Source organism: Amblyraja radiata, chromosome 10, assembly GCF_010909765.2.
Source record: "Amblyraja radiata isolate CabotCenter1 chromosome 10, sAmbRad1.1.pri, whole genome shotgun sequence".
NCBI lineage: Eukaryota > Metazoa > Chordata > Chondrichthyes > Rajiformes > Rajidae > Amblyraja > Amblyraja radiata.
In genome coordinates, this window is record NC_045965.1 from 40,008,671 (window position 1) to 40,035,314 (window position 26,644).

General features: G+C 39.2%; 1 protein-coding gene across 3 annotated transcripts in view; it reads right to left on the bottom strand.

Annotated features, from left to right (window-relative positions):
- tut4 (terminal uridylyl transferase 4) overlaps positions 1 to 26,644 on the bottom strand; it is a 79,764-nt gene that overhangs the window by 33,939 nt on the left and 19,181 nt on the right. For all 3 annotated transcript variants that reach the window (XM_033028619.1, XM_033028621.1, XM_033028618.1), the window contains exons 4-14: positions 22,443 to 22,606; positions 21,651 to 21,767; positions 21,319 to 21,496; positions 18,408 to 18,496; positions 17,591 to 17,642; positions 15,237 to 15,306; positions 11,472 to 11,598; positions 8,762 to 8,881; positions 7,161 to 7,388; positions 4,215 to 4,389; positions 1,311 to 2,122 (exon numbers count right to left, since the gene is read on the bottom strand). In XM_033028619.1, the coding sequence (XP_032884510.1) occupies positions 1,311 to 2,122; positions 4,215 to 4,389; positions 7,161 to 7,388; positions 8,762 to 8,881; positions 11,472 to 11,598; positions 15,237 to 15,306; positions 17,591 to 17,642; positions 18,408 to 18,496; positions 21,319 to 21,496; positions 21,651 to 21,767; positions 22,443 to 22,606 (2,132 nt within the window). The remainder of the gene's footprint in view (positions 1 to 1,310; positions 2,123 to 4,214; positions 4,390 to 7,160; positions 7,389 to 8,761; positions 8,882 to 11,471; positions 11,599 to 15,236; positions 15,307 to 17,590; positions 17,643 to 18,407; positions 18,497 to 21,318; positions 21,497 to 21,650; positions 21,768 to 22,442; positions 22,607 to 26,644) is intronic.

The following is a 26,644-nucleotide window of genomic DNA, read 5'->3' on the forward strand; positions in this document are numbered from 1 at the left end:
CATCAGAGACATTTAAAAACAGTACAAAATCAATTACAGCGTTTAATCCAAGCCAACATTCAATCCCTCAGGTTTGCCTCCTATCCGGCCACTGTACCTAGACCAGGTGTGTGCAGGCAGAAGATTCAGTGCAAACAAGTCCAAATTCAGAAATAAGTATTATCGCAAAACTGATTGCAAATGGCGAAATGATGTGAGGGACTTTTAAATGTAGCTAAATTTAAATGCCCACCAAGATTTTTTTGTTGTTGTGCTGGAGTAACTTAACAGATCAGGATAATGTGGAGAGGCGGTTTTGGGTCAGGACCCTTCTTTAGACTGATTGTGGTGGGGGGGGAAAGAGAGAAAGCTGGAAGAGAGGAGAGGTAGGACAAACCCTGGCAAGTGATAGGAAAGAACTGCAGATGCTGGTTTCAATCAAAGGTGACACAAAATGCTGGAGTAACTCAGCGGGGCAGGCAGCATCTCTGGAGAGATGCTTCTCTCCAGAGTTCTCTTCAGAGATGCTGCCTGTCCCGCTGAGTTACTCCAGCATTTTGTGTCTACCTGGCAAGTGATAGATGGATACAGGTGAGGGAGGTTTTGATAGGCAGATGGTTGGACAAAAAACAGAGTTACTTTGAAATCAAATTATAAACCTGTCAAAAATATGTATATTTCTGAAAATCCTGTGACAAAATTAACTTTGTACTCGCGAGTCTGAAACTCTTTAGATCCTAGCCCCTTTTGCCATTGACACAATGTATAAATGAGATTTTTTATAATGCAAAATGTTCAACTATTGTTTTTGAGACGAATTAGCTGTATGAAATAGAGGGTGGGGGGTGTGGGGGTGGGGGTGTGGGAGAAGGGAAGTAAGTGGGAGAGAAAGAAAGAGTAGAGAATAAGGAAAGGAACAGTAGTTAATATAGTTAATAAAGACAGCTGAGGGGAAAAAGGAGACCTGCATCACAATCACTCAAGGGGAAATCACCTAGGAACAAATTGCATCTTATTTCAAATATTATTTCCATGAATTAGGTGTAAATTACTTAACATATTGTGCTTATAATAATTAGCCCTGTGCTCATAATGGTTTGTTCAGCAGGGAAGTTATCTCTAGTTTAAATTTTGATAGCAAAACAAAACAATAAAATGTCAAATCACACAAATGCAATAGCATATTTTTGCCAATTCACCAAAATAACCTGTAATAGGATCTTAATTCATGCCTTGAATTACCAAACTTGAAACATTAATGCTTCTAGATACATGGATGATTCAGATTTGTATGTACAATAGCATTTTCATGAAAATCTAAAGAATCTTACCTTTCCATTTGTTAGAATGCTTTTCTCAAAGACATAATGTAGTTCCCCTGTTTCTGATGCACCGTTCATGTCATCAGCAGCATTGTAGCTAGGAGCTTCTGTTTCCGTTGTGCAAATCTGTGAGGTAGTTGAAATGCAACTGGCAGTGCAATTAGATCCTTCCAAGCAGTCTACTTCTAGTTCACAATTATCTTTATATTTTAGCGACTGTAAACTGTCCGGTGGCGTTGCATTTTCCACACTGTTGAATGCAAGTCCTGTTTCTTTCAGCTCTGTCTTCTTTGAACAACTCTCTGAAGAATCAGACTTCAGTCTTCTAGTAGATTGCTCCAGTGAATTGCTACTGAGCAATCTTTCATTGGAATCTCTTGGACAGTTGTCAGCCCCCAAATCAGATTTTAGCAAATTCACTGTAATTTCACTGGTAGGAGATGAAACATGCTTCAATTCTAAAAGTTCAAAATCTCTTTTGCCATTTTCAGTAGATTCAGTACTTGTGTTATCAAACACCAGTGTTCCACAGTTACTGGTTCCATTTACAATTTCTCTACTGGTGGAAACTTCTTTCCCATCTTTCTCCACTGCAGTTCCCTTTTGTGGTGGACGACAAATCCCTGGACATTCTTCAGATTTTGCAATCTTTTTATTGTAAACTTTCCCTTTTTTCCTAGCATCTGGTTTTACCTTGATCCCATCTTTCACTTGTGGAGATGCAAAATATTTATATGCAGTCCTAAATCGCTCCAGAATATACTCATACACCATCTGACTGTTCAAACTCCGAGCAATATTCCTCTTTAGTGCAAAGGGGTCTATTAAAAAAATTAAATATTTTTCTTAAAAATTAAGTATATATTTTAAAAATACATTCAGTGACATTTATAGCACAGTTCTTAGAAAATTAAGATATCATTATTGCCTGACTGAAGCCATACAGCTTGGTCCTGACCAATAATAGAAAATTAATCAAATGAAATGTATTTCTCTAAGAACAGACTTCAATTGATAATAAAGTCAATGATGGAGAACAGCATATTTACTGGGCTATTGATTCACTCTTGAATAATACAAATTTGATCCCCAAAGATTTACTTTGTTTCTCATTGAGCCTCTGTGAAAGGAGCTAGGTCAGAGTGATATCAATACTAAACACTTTCATATAACATAAATTGCTCCCTCTTTAAATGATATAAAAACTATTTTACCTTTATATGGTGGAACGGACTTGACGACAAACAGACTTAAATTGTTGAAATTCTCAGTTCAGATTCTGTTTTGCTTTGCTTTGTTTTTGTTTATTTTGTTTTTATTTTATTTTATTTATTTTTTCCTTTCTTTTTTTCTTTAGTTTAGGGATGTTTTGTTTTTTCCTTTTTTCCTTTTCTTTTTGTCTTTTTATCTTGGTGGTTTTTTTCTACATTTATAAGTTTTCTTTTAAAGACTTAACTATATTTACATAGAGACCGGGGATGCCTATATTCAATGTGTATTTTGACACTGGTCTCATATTAGGTTATATCTGTTATTAATGTAATCCTGATCCCTATGTATCAATATCATTGTTATGTTTATCATTATTCTTTTTGCTGTTTTTTATGTTTTGTCTCTGTTTTTTGGAAAAAAATCCAATAAAAAGATTTAAAAAGAATACTCAATGCAAGTTTATCGGTGCTTAGCATAGATGGTAAAAATTCGCCTTCCCTCCTATCCCACCTCCTCAATCCCAGAAGTACAAACACCCAATGATGAAGTAAATTGGGTTTGGACGTTATTACACTTAATATCAGAATCACAAGCTCTTTTTTCTGTACAACAAATGTAATGGTTATTTTTAAATCAAGATGAGCACTGGCACCAAATGTAGAGTCTGCCTCGGGAATATCTTTCTAGGTATTACAAGAGAGGGAGCAAAAGCACATGTATGGAGTTATCTCAGAGATTAGCGATGACCTCAATGCTAGTTTGAGGGGCTAAATGGCTTTCTTAAGTCTCTATAAGTACGCAATTAAAGAGTGTACTTGCTATTGAGGAAGTGCAGCATCGGTTCACAAGGTTAATTCCTGGGATGACGGGACTGTCATATGATGAAAGAATGGAGCGACTGAGCTTGTATTCATTGGAATTTAGAAGTATAAGAGGGGATCTTATAGAAACATTATAAAATTAAGGGATTGGACACGCTAGATGCAGGAAACATATTCCCGATGTTGGGGGAGTCCAGAACCAGGGGCCACAGTTTAAGAATAACGGGTAGGCCATTTAGAACTGAGATGTGGGAAAACATTTTCACACAAAGTTGTAAATTTGTTGAATTCTCTGCCTCAGAAGGCAGTGGAGGCCGATTCACTGGATGCATTCAAAAGAGTTAGATAGATCTCTTAGGGCTAGTGGAATCAAGGGGAATGGGGAGAAGGCAGGAACGGGGTACTGATTGTGGATGATCAACCATGATCACATTGAATGGCGGTGCTGGCTCAAAGGGCCGAATGGCCCTATGCATCTATGTAAATGCACTTATTGTCTATGTATCTGTGTAATGTTCCAAGCATACTTCTTGAATGTTCTTTTCATAAAGTTTAACTCCTTAATAACACATAACATGCTTCAGTGACTCTGTTTGCATCAAATAATTAACTTGGATAAGGCATTGGGTATGCTACCATTGAACCAAACTGAAATTCTAAATTACAAGCACTGGTTATAGCAATAGGAGATCCCTGATAAACAGATATCTCATCGTATTAACCTTCAAAATCTCAAATATTACCTCAAAAAAATCTTGTAGGACTTCATTATATTCAATTTTGATATCTGCCATGCATTCTCTTTAATAGTACACTAGGTTCTGATTGCTTGATTAACTTTCTATTTTGCTTATTATTCAATGAATAATGGTACCCTCACCCTCGATGGCTATTCTCCTTTTTGGCCAGTTTTTATGCTCTCTTGATACAAGATCTTTTACCCGTATACAGATAACATATTCTTCCAATGCAAACTCTAGAGTGTAAAATTTAAGCAATTCTAGCCAGAGGAGTCCAAGAGAAACCGGGCGTGATGAACCAAACTTCAATGCAGCCTAAAAAAAGAAATGAGAATGTGTTGATCATGATCAATGAAAACTCTTTTGGTCTTTTCACGATTGAACTATAAGGTCAAGTTTTAACACAAACCAGAATTAAAATTGTATTGATATAAAAATAGAAACCAATTCTATTACAAAATTGCTAGTTATCAGGAAGTTGCCTCCAAATTAGGCCCTACTGTGGCCAACTCTCAGCAGAAATTACAATTTAAAAAATACTGAATTAAAAACAGAAATAATTACTAACTACAACTTGTTAGTTTATGATACAGAGTAAATATATTTATATTCAGGTGGTAAAATCAAACTATACATATCAACTTAAGCACAATGTTTTTCCTTCTGCTAAATGGATTTACATTTGTATTTATATTTGTTATTGTCACTTTTTCACTTCAAATACGAAGTGTCATCTTTGACACAACAAAAATTACATAATTACAATTAGCACATGATTCTATGTAGAGTTTCAGTGATGTAGGATAATTTTAGTATACTCTCCTTTTGTATTGAAGCTGTAGTCCACCGTGGTATTCAATTACAAGATTTCAATTCATTTTCTAAGAAGCGAGTGTGAATATTAGAGATTTGAAAATGTATCGCTATCTGAGCTGGTGGTTTAATCCTTTAATAGATATTTTTTTTAATATGACCATTGCCTACCTAAGTGTTAATATTATAAAGTATTAATGATATAATTTTAAACAAAACTTCTATGTTCTCACTGTTCAAGGGCAGTGGGTGGCAGAATAGGACAACAGACAGAACAGCTGCCTCACTCAGTGTTATCTGTGCTGAGTTTGTGATTGCATGGATTTCCCCGAGTGCTCTAATTTCCTCCCTCAGCTCATATACGAGAAGGTAGTCTGGACCAGAAAACAAACTCAGGAAGAACTCAGCAAGTCAGGCAGCATCTGTGGAGGCAAAGCAGTGGTCGATGTTTGGGGTTGAGACCCTGCATCGGGGTTCAATGTCAAGAGAAGATAGTCAGTATAATGAACTGGTGATAGCTGGGGCCAATTGAGATGATGGACATATGGAGCCAGGTGGGGGAGGGAAAGAATGTTGAGACAGGGGCTGATAGGTGATAAATGGAAAAAGATAAAGGAGGGATAATGGGCAAAATGGAACCAGATGAGGGATAGGAAGGGTAGCCCAAGGGAGAAAAAACTCAGATATATGTGTGATAGGCAGATAGAATGAGGAGGAAGAAGGTAATGATTCTAGATAATGAGGGGGAATGGAAAAAGTGAACAAAGGGATAAAGTCTGAAGAAGGGCTTCGGCCCGAAACTTTACCTATTTCCTTCGCTCCATAGATGCTGCTGCACCCGCTGAGTTTCTCCAGCATTTTTGTGTACCCATAAAGTATCTAGATGGACTAATAGCAGTAGGAGGGGAACACAGGTTACTTGAAATAGGAACATTTAATGCTCATACCATTGGGTAGTAGGCCACATAAATGGAATAGAAGCCGTTGTTCTGATTTGTGTTTTATTTCACCATAGCAGTTTTTGCAAAACAATTACCTGGTTTACTCTTGGTCTCTCCAATATATAGTCGGCCAGCATATGCAATGTGGAAGTTGGAAATAGTTTTGGAAGAGGTGCACATGAATCTCTACCTCACATGTAAGAGTTGCTTAGGTCTATGGATGGTACAGGGTCAAATATTGCACCACCAACTGTTTCAGAGGAAACTGGCAGGAGGCGGGGAGATGTGGATGGGGAGGAATGAGCAGACCAGGGAGTCAGAGGTAGACTGCTCTCCGTGGAAAGTAGAAAGATAGGGAAAGGGGAAGTTGTGATTGATGGTGGAATATCCTTGGAGATGGTAGAACTGGCAGAGGATGATATGCTAGTTGCAGAGCCTAGTGGGGTGAAAGGTGAGAACCAAGGAAACTCCCATCTGTTCTGTCTAGGGGTGGGTAGGAGATGGTGGTCTCAAACTTCTGGGAAATGGTGAAAATGTGAGTGAAGGCCTCATCATGAGAACAGATGCAACAAAGAAAGAGAATGGAAAAATTGGATGGCTTAATTACAGAAGAGAGGGTGGGTAGCTGTATAGTCAAGACGGGAGACAGTGAGTTTACAGTAGACAACAGGGGACAATTTGTCTCCTGAGATGAAGGCAGAGAGATCCACAAGAGGGAGAGAAGTGTCAAAGATGGTCCAAGTGAAATTGTAGGTGGATGAGTCTTAGTAGCAAAGGTGGTAAATTGTTGAGATCTACAAAAATGCAGAAAGTAGCACCGATGCAGTCACTGATGCAATGGAGAAAGAGTTGGGGAAGGGTGCCAGTGCAGGTTTGGGACAAATTTTCCATTTAGTAACTGAAAAGACAGGCGTTGCTAGAGTCCATGCAAGTGCACAAGGCTACACCTTTGATTTGTAGAAAGTGGGAGGAGTCAAAAGAGTTTGTAGTTTAATTGGCCACTGTACAATATCCCTTGTGTAGTTTTGTGGTAAAGAATTGGGGAAGTAACGATGGCCATGCGAGAGAGAGAAAAGGTGCAGGGAAATAATCTGGGGAATGGGGCCGTGAGTTGACATGGACTCAATGGGCCCATTCGCAAGGAAAAAAATGAAGAATACCAAAATAGACAATAGACCAGAGCAGGAGTAGGCCATTCAGCCCTTCGAGCCAGCACCGCCATTCACTGTGATCAAGGCTGATCATCCACAATCAGTACCCCGTTCCTGCCAATATTACAGAATATTTATAATAGTAAAGATGTTAAAGCACAGAACAATGTACCACACTTACTCTGCCATGTTTATCCTTTAGTGAATTGTTTTGGGTATTTGGTTCACTGCTTTCCATCTTTTTGTTAGATTTTCTCTGGTCAGTTTTATTTGAGCTTTTTCCATCTCCACTGTTTATGCTTTTTGATTCCCCAGAATTTGCAGGTCTGTGTTCCCATAATACATATTCATCATTCCGTATTCCCTTCAGGTGATATTCATCAATCTTTTTTATGTCAAAGCCTTCAATCTAATTTTTAGAAAATAACAACATGAAATCCCTGCATCTCCAAGTAAAACTGGGAAAACAGATTATAGAACATATTAAAAACACTGACAGTTGCAGAATAAAACACAGACACGAAAAATAAAAAAGATGCCATACAGAAGTGTAAATATATTTGCACCAAGTAAAGCAGTAGTCATGGGATTTTAAGTCTCTATCACATGTAAATAGTTAAACTAGGTCAGATACAAATGACCACCGGGTGGCGCCATACATGGCAGTCTTGCCGACAGCCTGTCTCGTCCCTTTCTTCTTTTGTTATTTTTAGTCTATTTTTACTTGTATGTTTTAGTGTATCTTTAGTTTTTGTTTTGTGGGGGTGGGGGAAACATTTTATCTCTTCCCACGACGGAGATGCGACTTTTTCCGTATCATATCTCCATCTGCATTGCAGCCTTAACTTAAGGAGCTCCAACTGCAGGAGATTCGCCCGGCCCGATCGCATGGGCTTCGATCGCCCTAATGCAGGGGCTTTGATTGCCGACTGTGGGTTTCGATCGCCCCGACTGCGGATGTTTCAATTGCCCCGACCGCGGGAGAAAAGGACGAAAGAAGGTACAAGAATTTGCCTTCCATCCCAGTGGGGAATGCGAGGTCGTCGAAAAACAAGATGGGCGTACTGCCTGCACTGGTGAGAACTCAGAGGGAGTGCCGTGAGTGCAGTAATCTCAGTGTTTGCGGGGACATCGCTCCATGAGCCATTAGATTTTATAATTCGGACCACTAGGCTGTAGGGGGATGCATTTTGCAATTTTTAATTTTTAATTGTTAATTATTGGTCTTTTTAAGTATTTATTGCTCTCAGGTAGTGTCCACATTGTATTCTATGTATTTTCTGTCTGCGTTTGTTTTGAATCTGTGGGTTTGTTGGTTGGGGGCTTCTGGACATCTGAAAATCCCTGAGGGGATCAATAAAGTATTTATTATTATTATTATTATTATTATGAGGTCATCCTTAGGTCTAGTGCGAGTGTGGACAGCTTTCTGACTGTTCGGACGGATGGGGACTGCAGAGAGAGTGACAGCGGTACAACTCTGGTCACATCACGGTGTAGGAGCGTGTGTGTGGCCTGGCCATTGAACTGATGGCTGTGGGTCTCCGCTTATGCTGTGTTCCCATGGGATTCTCACACGACGCTGTGGTGGCTGTTTACGTAAGTCTATGTTTAATCTCTATGTTGTTATGTATCTTGTTGCTTTTCTTTTAATGTATGACCATGGCAAATCAAATTTCACTGTACCTTGGTACACGTGACAATAAGGACCATTGAACCATACAAGTATCAAGGAAAATAGGATGAGCTTTTCCCTCGAAGCAAAAGTATTATAATTCTCACCCATGAGCCCAAGTAAGCAGGTAAAAGAGGCTCTTGTCTTTGTTGAAGAAAGAAGATTACCATCAATGTAAAAGAATAAGAAGGGATGCCACCTTCTGCTTGGCAGTCTATATGACAGACCTAAAATCAGAAGAGATTACAGATTAAATATGCAACCAGTTAAAGTTTACTGCAATCTAAATGATTTCAAAAATCAGACAACAAAATATTGTTGCAGCTCCTCATGGATACTGATAAATCAAAACAATATAAAAGTTGGACTACAATTATACGTTACTTTTAAAACATGTGCAAGATATTTTATTGAGATCGTAAAAAGAGCAAAGGATTTTCAGGGTGATAAAAACCTTAGTCAGAGAGATAAATATTAAGGAGGATCTAAAAAGAAGTAAATTGCAACGTAAAGGAGGTGAATCTGACAACAAAGAGAAATTGAAAGCATATCTGCCAATGCAGAGGGTAAAGAAGAAATGGAGAAAAGCGAGAACCAGAATCAGAGGACTGGTGAATTTGGAGAATTTATAAAGCTAAAGGTTACAGAAATGAGTCAAAATTAGAACACAGTGGGATTTAAGCAATGACAAAAAGTTTGATTGGTCTGGGAAGCACAGGGTAATGAATGAATGAATGAATGAATGAATGGATCTCATCCAGAATTGGATAAGCACAATTGAATTTAATGAACAGAAGGCTATTTAGAGTGGAACATGAAGTTTAGTTGGAGAGGTCAAGAGAACCAATGACAAAGCTGCAGATTTTATGTTAGGTACAATATTTAATCTTTCCAATGTTTAGCCAAATAACACCATGTCTCATCCAAGACTAGACACTAAGGCAGTCAGTTGAAAGCACAGAATCAGTGAAGGAATTGAGAGATGTGGTAGAGATTTACCTTGCACAATGAATCAGAAAACAATGGGAATATCTATTTTGTATCTTTTGCCTGATGGGGAAGGGGAGAAGAGAGAATGACTGGGAAGCTTGATTATGTTGGCTGCTTAACAGAGGCAGCGTAAAGAGTAGATGGAGTTCCGGGGGAGGGAAGGGGGGGAGGTTGGTTTGTGTGATGGATTGGACTACAACAATTACCCTGCAATTTCTTGCAGACTCGGGCAGAGCAGCTGCTAAACCTGACATAAATCTGACATTAATCCAGTTGCATCTATAAAGATTATGAGCCATCAGATGAAGACATGCCAAATGTCCTTATTCACCTGAGGAAATAGTGCTGTTCATGACCATAGCATCAATGTGATTGGAATTCAGATAGAATTCGTTACAACTTTTGTCTTCCTTCATTTTATTTGTATTTTTTGCTCTGGGGAGAATTTAAAACAACTACTGGACAAAATAACAAAATAAATGGGCAAACTGAAAACATGGTTTGACAGGAACAAAATATCATTAAACTTGAGTAAAACCAAAAATAATGTTATTTGGTAATTGCAGAACAAATAGACAAGCAAATATAAAGATAAATGGGGTTGAAATTGAACGAGTTCATGAAAATAAATTTCTTGGGGTTATAATGGATGTTAGAATCAGCTGGAAATCACACATTAAACATGTACAATCCAAACTGTCAAAAAGCATTTCTGTATTACACAAAGTTAAGCAGGTTCTGGATCACAAATCACTCTGCATTCTCTACTGTTCACTAATCTTACCCTATTTAAATTACTGTGCAGAAGTCTGGGGCAATAACTATAAAAGTTTGCTACATTCATTAACTATTCTGCAAAAAAGAGCAATACTTATTATCCACAATGTCAGGTATCTGGGTCACACTAATCCATTATTCTTACAGTCAAAATTATTAAAATTAGAAGATTTGGTTGCATTTAAAACAGCACAGATAATGTTTAGGGCCAAAAATAAAAACTTACCTGGAAATATACAAAAATTATTCAATGAGCGAGTGGGGGGTTATAATTTAAGAAGAATATTTAATTTTAAGGTACAAAGAGTCCGCACGACCAGAAAAACTTTTTGTATTTCGGTCTGTGGAGTAGGATTGTGGAACAGTTTGAATGTGGAGTTAAAGCAATGTCCAAACATGAACCAGTTCAAAATGACATACAAAAAACGTTTTTTTCACAAGGTACAGGGATGAAGGGGTTACTTCATACATATTACTTGTATGTGTATATCAGTTGTATGTATATATATGTCTGTATGCATCTCTAAAAATTGTCTGGGGTATTATTATTATTAATTAATTAATTATTAAATATGGAAGAAGGGTTTAGGGAGAAGGGGTGAGATTAAATAAGTTATTCTTCTTCTCACTCCTTTTCGAGCTTGTAAAGAAAAAGTGTTGGACATTTAAATTTTGCTTTATGCTTTTCATTGCTTTGCAAATATTGCCTGGAATGTCCAATTGTTTGACTATTTCGATTTTGTTGTTATTTATTCCTATTTATGTCTTTACTTGTTCGGAACAAATAAACAAATCAAATCAAATCAAATCAAATTTTAAGCAACTAATTCTAGAATGAAGAATTTGGCTTCAACTGTTTGCTGACGTAAACACCCCTGTAACTCTTAACTTTTAATAGTAAATACTTTCAATCGTGAAATCCTTCGGTATGATTCAGTTAGCAACATTTTTGAATATAACGCATAACTGTTAAAATAATTATTAATATTAAGTTGTTCATATTCATTGTGATTTAGATCAAAACAGTTAATGCAAAATGAAAATACTCACTCTTGCCCAACACCGAAATGCCAAAATCAGTGGGATCAGTCGAGGTTCCAGCTTTACCAGTGCTGCCAACAGATTTGTAGTAAGACATGCCACATCATTTCCTGCACTAACTTTACAAATTAGTCCACTGCAATTGAAGAGAACACAGTCTGTAAACACTTACTACAGGCACTATATATTTTTTAACATTTTTTATGCAATTGTCCATTTTTTCAGGTGATATTTTTGAACAGAGGAGAATTTGGAAAAGTAAAATGGCTTGTTAGTAAATTGGTCATAGTAATAATATGGAGGTGGCTATGGTATGGACTATTATAATCCATTATCTGAATGACATTCCTGTGAAGAAGCATTCAATGTAGGTCAGAGAGGAAAAACATATTTTCATGATTTATAATAGATCGCTGTTAGGAACTTTGGACTAAGCATACAAAAAGACATCTGATAACTTCAATTGATAAGACTTAGATTAATCTCAGACATTTCGGGACTGCAGGTCATCCCAAAGTGGTGCCAATGGAAAAAGTCAACGTTGGGATGTTGGAATACTCTGCAAATTTTGGCTGCTGCAATACTTATCAACAGTATTTTGATTCACAATTAGTTAAACTCCTTTCGTAGTATTGATTCAAAGATAAGTGTCCAGGAAACTGGAGCGTTCCTGTCCTTCTACAAAGATGGATATTGGATGGTAGCGAGGGTGAGATGAGAGGTCCCACTTTAAGTCTTGCTGACCAGAGTTGTTTTTAATGTTTGTGATATTCATATGCATTCAAAGTCACAAGATATATATTTTAAATGACAGCTAGTGAAACTATGTTCCCAGGGCCCTGGATGTCAAAGTCATCACATGATTATCTTTTTATACATCTTTTACATTCACTAATAATAGTTGGAAGTTTCCATTAAAAACAAAAGATATTGTAAAAATGTTAGATGTATAATATGGACACGAGGAACTGCTGATGATGGTTTACAAAAAAAGACACAAAGTGCTGCTATAACTCAGCGGGTCAGGCAGCATCTCTGGAGAACATGGATAGGTGACATTTCAGGTCGGGACTGAAGAAGGGTCCCAACCCTAAATGTTGCCTTTCCATGTTCTCAAGAGATGCCTTCTGACCCGCTGAGTTACGGCAGCAGTGTCTTTTAAAAAAAAAAGATTTAGAATGCATTTTTAAAACTTAAAAAACATTCAACCCATAAAAATCATTAAATCAAACTAAAAATAAACATTTTTTTGCAACAGCTGATAACTCCAAGTAGTGCTCTGCTTGTGCCAGATTTAACCCAGCAGAGATTCAATGGATAGTTCCCAGTCTGAGAGTTGGGACTTCTGTGAGGACATCCAAGTGAATTCCAGCATTAAAGCTGGTGAAGTGGAGGAAAATCTATCACATTAAGTTTTAATCTTTATAACCATACAGTAAACCCTTTATAACGGATTTTGGTTATAGCGGACGAACCCTAACTCACACCATCTCCCCGGCCACTTAGAGCGCAGGGCCCCTGCCCGATTCATATGGTGCACCATCCTTCCACCACTTCTTCCTTCGATTTGTCTGCTCGATCGCTGTCGCCTCCTACCTCTCCCATCGCTCTGTCCACTCAGCCTCTCCTTCCCCCACCACCACCTCTTCCTCCTTCTTTTCCCTGGAGTCGCTGACATACCCCACTTTGGAAATGGCCACTGGTGAGAGGGGAGGGAGCCCATGAAGACTGAGGGCATCTTGTCGCTGGCAGTGGCCTGAAGAAAGCACTGTCCCCAAGGACTACAGCGTGTGATGCAGCAACAGCCGCGTGAACCCGTGAAGAATGGTTCGCTGGTGCAGACCAGCGACCCTGTGCATAGTTTTAAGATGAAATAACTCTAAGTGCTGGAGTAATTCAGCAGATTGAATCAGTCTGAAGATGGATCCTGACGTCACCTATCCATGTTCTCCAGCGATGCTGCCTGAACGCTGAGTTAATCTCTGTGTATTTATGTCCTTTTGTGTATTAACGATCATTTGCAGTTCTTTGTTACAACTACATCCAATGATAATACTTTACTCGGTTATAAAGGACAATAGGGAATAACGGACCTCATCCCCCCCCACCCAGCCCTTCGCCTTACGGTACGTTATAACAAGGGTTTACTGTATAGGAAGCAATATTCTCTTCTCAACCACTTTCAGACCATTTCATGATATTTCTATACATAGAAACAATGACCACTGACTTTCAGAGACAGACGAGAGGTAGTCTATAATATTTATTATAATTTGAAACAAAACAACATAAGGATGTGCTGCTGCAAATGAGATATTCATTGCATGAAGACAATATGTGAAATTATGTGAAGTGGGGGATATCCTGCAAATTTTTAAAAATGTTGAAAATCTGCAATGAAAACAAGAGAAAATGTTGGAAATGAACAATGCATCTCAACAGGGGGCAGAAGGAAAAAGAAAGGTGATTGTTTGGCTGAAAACCCTTTATTGGAATGGATAGTGAAACGGATATTGGAATGATAGTGGATTCCGATGACATCCTGTGTTCTTTTTACACCATCCCCCTGAAGTCAAACAAACTGTATTGCATAATTTATCATGTTGCATCTTCTATATATGGGTGATTCTTCAGTAAGTGTCTACTAAGTTTTTGGAAACCCGAAAATAAAACTTAAATTTTTGCAACTTTGAATGTTGTTTCACATAGATGAACATCTCTACTATGGGAAAAATATGTTTGGGGCAATCTTTTAGAGAATGTAATTTATTTTTTCCTCTTCTTTTTCCAAGTTGCCCATTGCATTCAGACATATCCATCATATTTTTATGATGAACAACACTGCAAAATATAAGATTTAAGAATATAAAATCAAATTTTTGTCAGTCTTTCAAATTATAGAATATCTTCCTCAAATAAACCACCAAAAATACTTTTTCAGTCTAACGCATTGATTGTTAACCTTCGTAACATTTTACTGCCGAAAAAAAGTTGTGATTTTCAGCAAGAATGGTAACCTTCACATAACCTTTCACCAACTTCGTCTAAAACAATATTAACTTCAGATGAATAGGCAGAAGCAGACTGTTCATAGGGCTAGGGTTGGGGCTGGGGTTGGGGTTGGGGCTAGGGCTGGGGCTCGGGCTGGGGTTACTTACGCCCGATCTCCAGCTCCAGCAGCTCCAGCTCCAGCAGCTCTAGCCGGACACAAAGCCGTCGCATCTTCCCGTGACCCGATGTCCCTCTCCACGCCCGGCCCTCTTCAGCCCTTGTTCCCCGGTGGGGGGGGGGGGGAGGGTGAAACAAGGGCTGGGGCTGGATGGAGATCGGGGGTTAAGTTGCGGATGTGGCCATGACAGGTATGGTGGCCCAAGCCTTTAGCCCAGGATGGCCTCGTCGAAGGCCATGCCTGGCCATATTGTTTCCCAAATGGCACATGGCACGATTTGTTCTCCATATGTGTGATTTGATCGGGACATATGGTTTTCGGGGGGGGGGGGGGGGGGGGCAACGAACCGGGCAATTTAAAAAAAAACACTTTATTCATTTAGGGTTTAATCTTTATTTATGAGGATTACCTTTATTAACAATATAGAAAAAGAAGAAATGGGATAGAATTACAGATTTTTCTTATATACAGCATCAAACTAGCGGGACACCAAAGTAGACACTTACTGAAGAATCACCCATATTCAAGATCACAAGCAAGAAACTTTTGCAGACATTAAGAATCTGAATAATTAATGCCTGACTATAACAGTGGTTAACACAAACCTTTGTATATCCCTGCAGCATATAATTGGGACTTTGGCATGGAAATCAGACTCGACATCTGAATATAAAGCTAGAAGGTAAAGTTACAATGCAGGTTAAGGACAACAGAAAGAAAAATCGGTCTGAATTAAATTACTTAATAACTTAAATAAGTTTATATTCTTTCATTGTCATTGCTGATATGTGTAATATTTAAAGTAGATATTGTACCAAATGTTTAAAGCCAACTTTAAACTGATAAAATCTCAATACAACATAATTCAATTAAAAAAATAATGACAAGTCATAAAAATAATTTTGCACCCACTCTTAATTGCCATCTACCATCCTAGTATTTGTATTAAACATAGAAAATAAGTGCAGGAGTAGGCCATTTGAGCCAGCACCGCCATTCAATATGATCATGGCTGATCATCCAAAATCAGTACCCCGTACCTGCTTTCTCCCCATATCCCTTGATTCCGTTAGCTTCAAGAGCTATATCTAACTCTCTCTTGAATACATATATTGATTTTGGAGTTACTTCTAAATATGTCTATCAATCTTTATGTATTGGTCTCGAAGAAGTTTGGTCAACATCTGTCCAATCATCAATTTTTCAAGCAAAATAGAGTTACAATTGACATTTCCTAAATTCTCCCTCTTTGGTAGTTCCTTGGGAATGAGAATGGCTCTTTATTTTCATGGGTTTTGAGCTTTCTAATGAGACCAATGTGGACATTTTCCACAATATGGACTCAGGGACTTGAAAAGGACCTAGAAAGGGTAGATGGTGACGGACTAGGCAGGCGTGCTGGTAATTGTGAGATGGTCCACCCCATCTGCCACTTGTACAGGGTCTCTCTGTACTCCTCTTCAGATCCTCCATACCATCCAAAATGCTCTTATATCAAGAGGACTGGAATACAAAAGCAGAGATGTAATGCGGAGGCTCTAGAAGGCACTGGTCAGGCAACATTTGGTGTACTGTGAGCAAATTTGGGCACCATATCTGAGGAAGGATGTGCTGGCTCTGGAGCGGGTCCAGAGGAGGTTTACAAGAATGATTCCAGGAATGAGTGGGTTAGCATATGATGAGCACTTGACAGCACTGGCCGTCTACTGACTGGAGTTTAGACGGTTAAAGGGGGACCTCATTGAAATTTACAGAATAATGAAAGGCATAGAGTGGATGTGGAAAGGATGTTTCTGCTGGTGGGAGACTGCAGGACCAGAGGTCATAGCCTCAGAATTTAATGGCGATCTTATCAAAAGGAGGTGAGGAGGAACTTCTTTAGTCAGAGGGTAGTTAATCTGTGCAACTCGTTGCCACAGAGGGCTGTGCTGGCTAAGTCAGTGGATACTTTTAAGGCAGAGATCGACAAATTCTTGATTAGAACGGTGTCATGGATTATGGGAAGAAAGCAGGAAGATGGGATTAGGAGGCAGAGATCAGCCATGATTGAATAGTGGAGTAGACTCGATGGGCCGAATGGCCTAATACTACTCCTATAACTTGTGAACTTGTGCACTCCCTCTCAACTTTGACTGGCCAAGTGCCAGAAATGTCAAGGGGTCATGAGAAAGTTGCATTTCATCAAGGAACTTTAAACATATCCATGTATCTTTTCCTCTGTCTTTTCCCATTACAGAGAGGAGTATCTGTTTCAGGTGTCTGGCTTCCACAGATTCCATATGGACAAAATGAGCGTCAAAATGTTATTTCTACAGATTTGTTTCAATTTACTTTATTTGAAGCACAAACTATGACAATGGTTCTGTTTCAAAAGAAGCAATTGTTTTTCTTCTAAAATAACAATCTTCCAACAATCTCAAAACAGCAATTTACTCATTCTCCTCTTCTCCAATGTCAATTAAGATATTTTTTTAAATAAATGCTGAGAAGTGTGCAAAACCATTTATAAGTATTTATGTTCGAAATAAATAATAAATTTTTTTTTTTTAAATGTAAAAAAAAGTTTTAGTTAATTATTTGAGTTGTTAAAAACTTATGTTAAGTGCATTTTTCTTTTAATTTCCTAATTGCTCCTAAACTTCCAGGAGACACTTGAGAGTTAAACACATTGCTGTGGCTTAGAGGCCACATGGAGTTGATACACGGATAGGAGATTCTCGCATCCTAACACACTTTTGTTTTTTAAGAAAATGTATGGTTTCACAAGTAACGCTACTGACAATGGGAATTTGTTTGATAGTTAAAAATTAAATTGCACAGTGCTGTGGGTTAGAGACCACATGGAGTTGATACATGGATAGGAGATTCCCGATCCTAAAATAAAGGGATTTGCTGTTGATTGTGCTTACTAAATTTTAAAATCAAAAGTTTTAAAATCAAAGGAAGTCAGAGAACTTACAACTGTTTTTAATTATGTCCAGGACTTGTATCAAAACATCTGGCTGATTTAACTGAAAAAGAAACAATCACAAACAAAACTTAATTTTCACAATGAACAGAATGAATCATGCAGCATTTTTATAAACCACTCTACATTGCAAAATATTAAAACGTTTAATTCACAGCCATTATTATAAATTACAGAACAGTTCAAGATCTTACATTACCAGATTACAAATTATTTCCAAATGATGATTAGACTGTGGATTATGAAATAAATATTACAATTGATTTCCTAAGATGAATAAGTATTAGATCTGAATCAAAAATCCAGATTTCTTAGAAGTTTTCAGATTCTTACACAAAAATCCATGACTAGATTAATTTCACACTTGCTCTTTACTTCCATGTCTGTTTGATAAGCAAGATTACAAAATGCCTCATTTCCCTCATTAAAAAAATTGAGATATTCAAGTGCCATATACTATGAACAGTATAAAAGAACTTTAGAGAACGTATCTTTTTTTTCTGGCAAGTACAGATATAATTAAAATATGGCTGACGTATATATAAAAACTCTTTAGAATGGAAATGTTGTCACAAAATAATCTGCTGTTTTGTAACTTTTATGATTTATGGCAGATGAAAAAAAAAAAAAAAAAGAGCCTTCTAGAATTTTCTTTTCATTTTAAATGAGCGTAGGACTAAAATCAAGGAAGTACAATTCTGTAGTCACCAAGATTGCTTAAAATTAACATTGTGCATGAAGAATATATTAATTAAATGCTCATTTTGAATAATTGAAAAATATTTTGCATACATTTAGCATTACTTACATGACAGGGGAATTTTACATCAATATTGATGTCACTGGTTTTGAAAGCAAATCTTGTAAGACATGAACCATACAACCTTAGTGAGCAAACTGTAAAACAAAAGACAAAACAAACAGCAAACAGCGTAAATGGAAGACACGCAAAAGTTAAATAATAACCAATAATAACTTCTATTCACTTTGTTTACAAGAAACCCAATCCTCCAGTGACTGATCCTTTGGGCCCTTAGTAGTAAACAGTACTTTGCAATTTCTCTAGATTTTCCTTTCTAAAAAGATAAAAGATTTTTTGGCTTACTTATTGCCAATTAGTGTACAAACCCTATAATTCACCGTCCTCCATGATGTTTGGGGCAAAGACTAATCATTTATTTATTTATTTGCCTCTGTACTCCACAATTTAAGATTTGTAATAGAAAAAAAATCACATGTGGTTAAAGTGCACATTGTCAGATTTTAATAATGGCCATTTTTATACATTTTGGTTTTACAGAAATTACAGCAGTGTTTATACATAATCCACCCATTTTAGGGCACCATATTGTTTGGGACACAGCGATTTCATGTAAATGAAAGCAGTCATATTTAGTATTTTGTTGCATATCCTTTGTATGCAATGACTGCTTGAAGTCTGCAATTCATGGACATCACCAGTTGCTGGGTGTCTTCTCTGGTGATGCTCTGCCAGGCCGGTATTGCTGTCATCTTCAGCGTATGCTTGTTTTGGGGATTGGTCCCCTTCAGTTTTCTCTTCAGCATACAAAAGGCATGCTCAATTGGGTTCAGATCAGGTGATTGACTTGGCCACTCAAGAATTGACCATTTTTCAGCTTTGAAAAAACTCCTTTGGTGCTTTAGCAGTATATTTGGGATCATTGTCTTGCTGTAGAATGAACCGCCAGCTAATGAGTTTTGAGGCATTTGTTTGAACTTGAGCAGATAGGATGTGTCTACACTTCAGAATTCATTATGCTCCTACCATCAGCAGTTGTATCATCAATGAAGATAAGTGAGCCAGTACCTTCAGCAGCCATACATGCCCAGGCCATAACACCCCCACCACTGTGTTTCACAGATGAGGTTGTATCTTGTGCTTTGGATCTTGGGCAGTTCCTTCTCTCCTCCATACTTTGCTCTTGCCATCACTCAGATATAAGTTAATCTTCGTCTCATCTTTTCAGTACTTCTTGGCAAACTGTAACTTGGCCATCCTATTTTTGCGGCTAACCAGTACTTTGTACTGGAGTTGGGCGTTTCAATGCCGGCATGTGTGGAGATGGGGACTCTGCCAGATCCCAACCTGTGAATGCGGAGCAGAACAACAGACAGCCAACCATGTCATCTCTGGGTGCCCGCACTACCACCCACCAAATGGAGCTGAGGGCCTGGCAGACATTGACACCAAGACAACAACCTGACTGCTCAACACCCGGCTTGAGATCTAACTATTCCTTTGGTTTATGTTTCATTCACAAGAAGAAGAAGAAGAAGAAGAAGAAGAAGAAGAAGTAGGATAGAAGAAGGCTAACTAGTGGTTTGCATCTTGCAGTTTAGCCTCTGTATTTCTGTTCATGAAGTCATCTGCGGACAGTGGTCATTGACAAATCCACACCTGACTCCTGAAGAGTGTTTCTCATCTGTCGGACAGGTGGTTGGGGATTTTTCTTTATTATAGAGAGAATTCTTGTCATCAGCTGTGGAGATCATCCAGTCCCTTTCCCTAAACTCACCAGTGCTCTCTTTTTTCATCATGATGTTCCAAACAGTTGATTTTGGTAAGCCTAAGGTTTGGCTGATGTCTCTTACAGCTTTATTGTTGGTTCAGTCTCATAATGGCTTCTTTGACTTTCATTGGCACAGTTTTGGTCCCCATGTTGATAAACATGATAAAAGTTTCCAAATGTGATGGAAAGACTGGAGGAAAGACTAGGTGCCGGGAGCTCTCTTATACCTGCATGAAGAAGACAATTAAACACACCTGAGCAATTACAAACACCTGTGAAGCCATTTGTCCCAAACATTATGGTGCCCTGAAATGGGAGGACTATGTATAAACACTGCTGTAATTTCTACATGGTGAAACCAAAATATATTAAAATGGTCTTTATTAAAATCAGACAACGTGCACTTTAACCACATGTGATTATTTTCTATTACAAATTTCAAATTGTGGAGTACAGAGGCAAATAAATAAATGACGGGTCTTTGTCCCAAACATTATGGAGGGCACTATTCATGCAGTACAAATCAAGAGTTTTGTACATTCAAATTTAACGAGGTGCATGTGTGGACAATGGACACATTTCCTTTCTTCGATTTGTGATTCCTGAGGAGACTAAAGAAGGTCCATCTGTCTCCTCAGATTCTGGTGAACTTCTACCGCTGCACCATCGAGAGCATCCTTACCAACTGTATCACAGTATGGTATGGCAACTGCTCTGTGTCCGACCGGAAAGCACTGCAGAGGGTGGTGAAAATTGCCCAACGCATCACCGGTTCCTCACTCCCCTCCATTGAGTCTGTCCAAAGCAAGCGTTGTCTGCGAAGGGCGTTCAGCATCGCCAAGGACTGCTCTCACCCCAACCACAGACTGTTTACCCTCCTACCATCCGGGAGGCGCTACAGGTCTCTCCGTTGCCGGACCAGCAGGTCCAGGAACAGCTTCTTCTCTGCGGCTGTTACACTACTCAACACTGTACCTCGGTGATTGCCAATCACTTCCCCCCCCCCCCCGTGGACACTCCTCCCACCAGGAAAAAAATACTATGACTGTATGCACGTAAATAGATTTATTTATTGCTCATAGTTATGTTGCTCTTCTAGGTAGATGCTAACTGCAGTTTGTTGTCTCTGTACTGTACACTGCACAATGACAAAGTTGAATCTGGTTAGTGAATCAAAGTAAATCACACCTGGCAAATGGTGCTGAATAATTTTCTCCATTTCATTCACAATATTTTTCCGGATTTGATAATCCTCATCTGAAATTCCTTCTTGCTGTGCAGCCTGTAACACAGCAGAGGTCAAAGCAGCCAAATGATCATGTTTTGGTGGTTTTATGTTACGAAGTTCATTCTCTTCTTGTTTTTCCTGTAGCCAGGTCAGAAAGAAAAATTATTCCTTAAATTGATTGACATGACAGAATACCATGTAGACAAACAACGTAAAAGATTAACTTTTACAATTTACAAACAAATAAGCATTTCAAAGTAAGCTACAAATGTTCAACATACAAAGCACTCACAGTAATATTTTTCTTATGCCGTTTTTCCTTTATATGCTTATGAGCTCCCTGGATATTTTCAATGTGAACTAGGCAGAGTTTGCATAGGTACTGACAGGAAGGATATTCTGATGAACGCTATGAAATAAAATACAAACAAAAATAGCTCAGTAACAACTAACAATATTTTCAAAAGATAAAGTCTTTATTTGGTGACAGGACTTTTGTCAGGAAGAGTGAAGATGCTACCATTGTCAATAATAAAACTAAATGGCCGTACTGCAATAAGTGATTGTGATTGATTTCATACATACAATTTACATATAACAATCCTACCCATACTATACTTTTCTTGAAAAATTATCCTATTCTTAATTGGAAAAAGTTAATATAGTTCATTTTCTCTCTTTTTTTAAATATAAATAGCTTACCAAATAATTTGACATTGCTAATCAATAGCCAATTTGCTGAGGGCACCTCACCTTATCTTCAATTCATTATCGTTCTCAACAAATATCCTGCATAATCAATCGCAATCAGAAAAAGTACAAATCATTGAATTTTTTACCCTCCCTGACTTTTTCCATAAATGTTTTGACAGTTGATTAGCAATAACAGAATGTTAATACATATTAAAAATATTAAACTGAATATCTCACTGTTACAAATGAGATCAAATATTCAATTTTAAAACTGTCCCCCCAAAAATGCATACGTCCAAAATTTAACATGTATTTATTATTAGATTTAAATTAAACTTTAACACCATTGTAGATTGATTGTAATGTCAGAGCAAAATAAAACTTGTCCTACTTTTTCCATGCGAAATATATAATCTCTCTCCAATCTTTCCTCTGCTTGTTTCAGTCCAAGCTGTTGTTCTGCTGTCATTTTAGACTCATCAATCACTGGCATGCTCTCTGGATTATCCTTCTCCAATAGATGTGCTTTGTTTGCATTTGCAGCAGAGATCTTACCTGTAATAATACAAATTTCAAATTATATTTTTGAAACGCTTTTGCACATTTACTGAAAAGTTTTGACAGGCATGATCATAGAACAGTTAACATTCACCATGCACCTCTGGAACTGGAAGATGTTTTGGCCCACTGGTATAGGCTCTCAGCAGTGGTTTTGATTCATGAGACCGCAGCACAAGAAAACTCTCCAATCCTATATCACAACTTCTGCTTTTATCTCTGCACTTTGTTCCAACCATCTGCCTATTAAAACCCCACCTTGCCTGTGTCCACCTGCCACACTTTGTCCTGCCTCTCCTCTCTTCCAGCTAACCCTCCCCCCCTTCTCCCTACATCCCCCTTTCTCTTTACACCACTCCTTTCTTACCCCCACCCCAATATTCTCCCCTATGCCACACACCTATTTCACACCTATTTCTCCCCTCCCCCCTCCTCCTACATTCCCTCCTCTGGCTTCACAATTCTCTACTCTCACTTTCTGCTTTTATCTCTGGCCCTTGTTCCAACCATCTGCCTATCAACCCCCTCTTGTCCATGTTCACCTATTATCTGCCACACTTTGTCCCGCCTCTCCCCTCCCAGCTTTCTCCCCCATCCCCTCAATCAGTCTGAAGTGTCTCAACCCAAAACATCATGTCAGATTCAGATTCAGATTCAAGAAGTTTATTGCCATGTCAACAAGTTGATAGGAATGTGTCTTGGTTCGCTCTCAGACAGATACAATACAGTACAATACAACCACCACATACACCACAATAAATAATACAGACAATACCGTACGAAGGACAATATATACAGGAAGGACAGTACCCAGCAGCGGTATGTTAAGCGTAAGTGCAAGTGCAAAAGAAAGTGCAAAGTGATTAGTGCAAATTCAAATATCTGATGGCTTGGAGGTAGGTGCTGTCTCTGAAGCGAGATGTTTTACTTTTAATGCTTCTATATCTCCTTCCTGATGGGAGGAGATTAAAGAGGTAATGTGCCGGGTGAAAGTGGTCTGCTATGATTTTTTTGGCCTTTCTGGTGAGTCTTGTTGAGTAAAGTGATGTCACTGAGGGAAGTCTGCTGCAACCGATGATCTTAGAAGCTCGGCGCACTATTCTCTCCAGCCGAATCTTATCCTGCGAGTTTGTGTGACCATACCAGACAAGCATAAAGAATGTGAGTATGCTTTCTATGGTAGACCTATAGAAGTGGGTCATGGCTGGTCGACTGACCCTGAATTTTTTGAGCTGCCGCAGGAAGTAGAGTCGCTGGTGGCACTTACTGATTATGAGACTGGTGTTGAGCTCCCATGATAGGGATTGATGTATGGTGGTCCCGAGGAACTTAAAGGAGGTGACCCTCTCAACCACCTCTCCATTGATGAAGAGAGGGAGGAGGGTGGCCTTCTTTCTGAAATCAACAACCAGCTCCTTAGTTTTTGAGATGTTAAGTATGAGGTTGTTGTTCTCACACCACCTTACTAGCTCCTCAACTTCACTACGGTAAACGGTTTCGATGTTATTGGTAATAAGACCTGCCACAGATGTGTCATCTGCAAACTTAAATAACAAGACAGTCAGAGTGTGAACAGCAAAAATGTGTGTATACAGAGTACAGAAGAGGTGATAAAACACAACCCTGGGGGAAGCCGATGTTCAGGAACCTAGCCAGTGAGACATGGTTACCAATTTTTACCACCTGTTTTCTGTCACATAGAAAGCTATAGATCCATTTACATAAAGATGAGTTGACCCCCAGTTCCTGTAAAGTGTGTATCAACTTTACAGGAACGATGGTGTTGAATGCGGAGCTAAAATCCACAAAAAGAATGCGAGCATATGTGGATCTGGATTCCAGGTGTTGGAGGATGGAGTGCACACAGAGGGACACTGCATCATCTACACTTCTGTTGGCTCTGTAGGCGAATTGATAGGGATCAAGTGTAATGCTGGAAAGATGTTTGCATACCAGTCTCTCAAGAACCTTCATGATGACTGAAGTTAAGGCAACAGGCCTATAGTCGTTAAGACAAGTGATGTTATTTTTCTTGGGGACTGGTACGATCACAGCTGACTTGAAACAAGCAGGCACAATTGAGAGTTGAAGTGACCAGTTGAAAATGGAGGTGAGGACGGGTGTCAGTTCATTAGAGCAGTGTCTTAATGTAGCAGGCGCCACACCGTCAGGCCCTGCTGCCTTCCTGGTGTTAAGCTGGCGGAGCAGGGTTCTGACGTCATGTTCGGAGACAGTAGGAGTAGTGTCGCCCAGCTCTGTGGTTAAAGAGGGGGACTGATGGTTGCCCTTGTCAAAACGACAGAAGTCATTGAGCCTCCCAGGGAGGGAGGGGTCGCTATCTAGAACATGGTGCTTGGTTTTATAGTCTGTGATAGCCTGCAGACCTTGCCACACCCCTTTGATGTCATTAGCTTGTAATTTGTTTTCTAGCTTTACTCTGTAGGAAGCTTTAGCTTTGATCACAGCTCGCTGAAATTCATATTTCAGCAGTTTGTATTGAACCATGTCTCCATGTTTAAATGCATCATGCTTCTTCCTACATAGTAACCTCACATCATTATTAAACCAGGGCTTGTTGTTATTATAAACAGTCACAGTTTTAGTTGGAATGCATACACTCTCACAGAAATGAATATACGATGTAACAGTGTCAGTGTAGGTGTTAATATCGTACTGGCCATCAGCCCAGAAGGTGCTCCATTCAGTGGAGTCAAAACAGTCCTGTAAAGTTTCTATGGCTTGTGAGGACCATTTCCTAAAAAGTTTGACAGTTGGTTTTTCCACCTTAAGTTTTTGACGATACTTAGGAATCAGGAGAATGATGTTGTGGTCAGACTCACCGATAGGGGCTCTAGCCACAGCATGATATGCCTCGGGGATGGAGGAATAGCATTGGTCCAGTGTATTATCCAGCCTGGTGGCAATGTGGATCTGAGGCTTGTATCTCGGGAGAGCCTTCTTTAGGGAGACGTGATTAAAGTCTCCTAACGCCAGCACAACCGCGTCTGGATTGGAATTCTCCACCTCCATGATGTGATCGGCCAGTTGCTGCGACGCGGACGGAGCTGAGGGGCTCGGTGGTATGTAGACAGCGACCAGGATGATGGAGGAAAACTCCCTCGGTAGATAGAAGGGCTTACACATCACCGTGAGAAGCTCTAAATCCGGCGAGCAGGTTTGTGTCATGGTTTTGGAGTCAGTACACCAATTCCTGTTGATGTAGCAGCAAACACCACCCCCGCATTGTTTGAGTGAGTCCCTGGTTCTGTCGGCGCGGTGGAGAGAGAAGCCTGCTTGTTGTAGCGTGGAGTCCGACATATTCTCATCCAGCCAGGTTTCAGTGAGGCACACAGCAGCGGCGTCTCTAAAGTCCCTTTGTGAGCGAATGAGCATGAAAAGCTCGTCTTTCTTGTTCGCCAGCGAGCGGACGTTGGATAGGATCAAGCTTGGTAAAGCTGGGCGGTGGATGCGACGCCTCAGCCGAACAAGTGCACCCCCTCTCCTGCCCCGTTTCCTCAGCTGCCCACGGTGTTTCAACCACTCGTCGCCGACTTGATGAAAGTCCGGTGGAAGTTCGGGTACAAAAGCGGGCATGTTGTCTCGAATGTGAAGTAGTTCAGTCTTATCGTGCTGAAGTAAGCCAAAGCTGGGCTCCGCGAGCAAACAAAACAACACTAAACAAACAAATAGGGAGAGCAAAACCGAGTCGCCATTGAGCGGCGCCAGCATGTATTCCAGAGATGCTGCCTGACCCACTGAGTTAGTTTCTCCAGCACTTTGTGTCATTTTGTGTAAACTAGCATCTGCAGTTCATTGTTTCTGTAAGGACACAATGTTGTTTGTGTGACAAGTTGAGAAGTTTTATTCTGGTATAGAAAGGTTGCTCTTGAAACAGAGGCTGAAATACACAATTACGCAAAAAGTTGGCAAAATGAAATCTGCCAAACAGAACTAACCCTGAATCTCACACTGGTACACAATAACCTTATTAGTCACATTTCAAGTCATTGATTTCCTGCAAATAACAAAAACAAA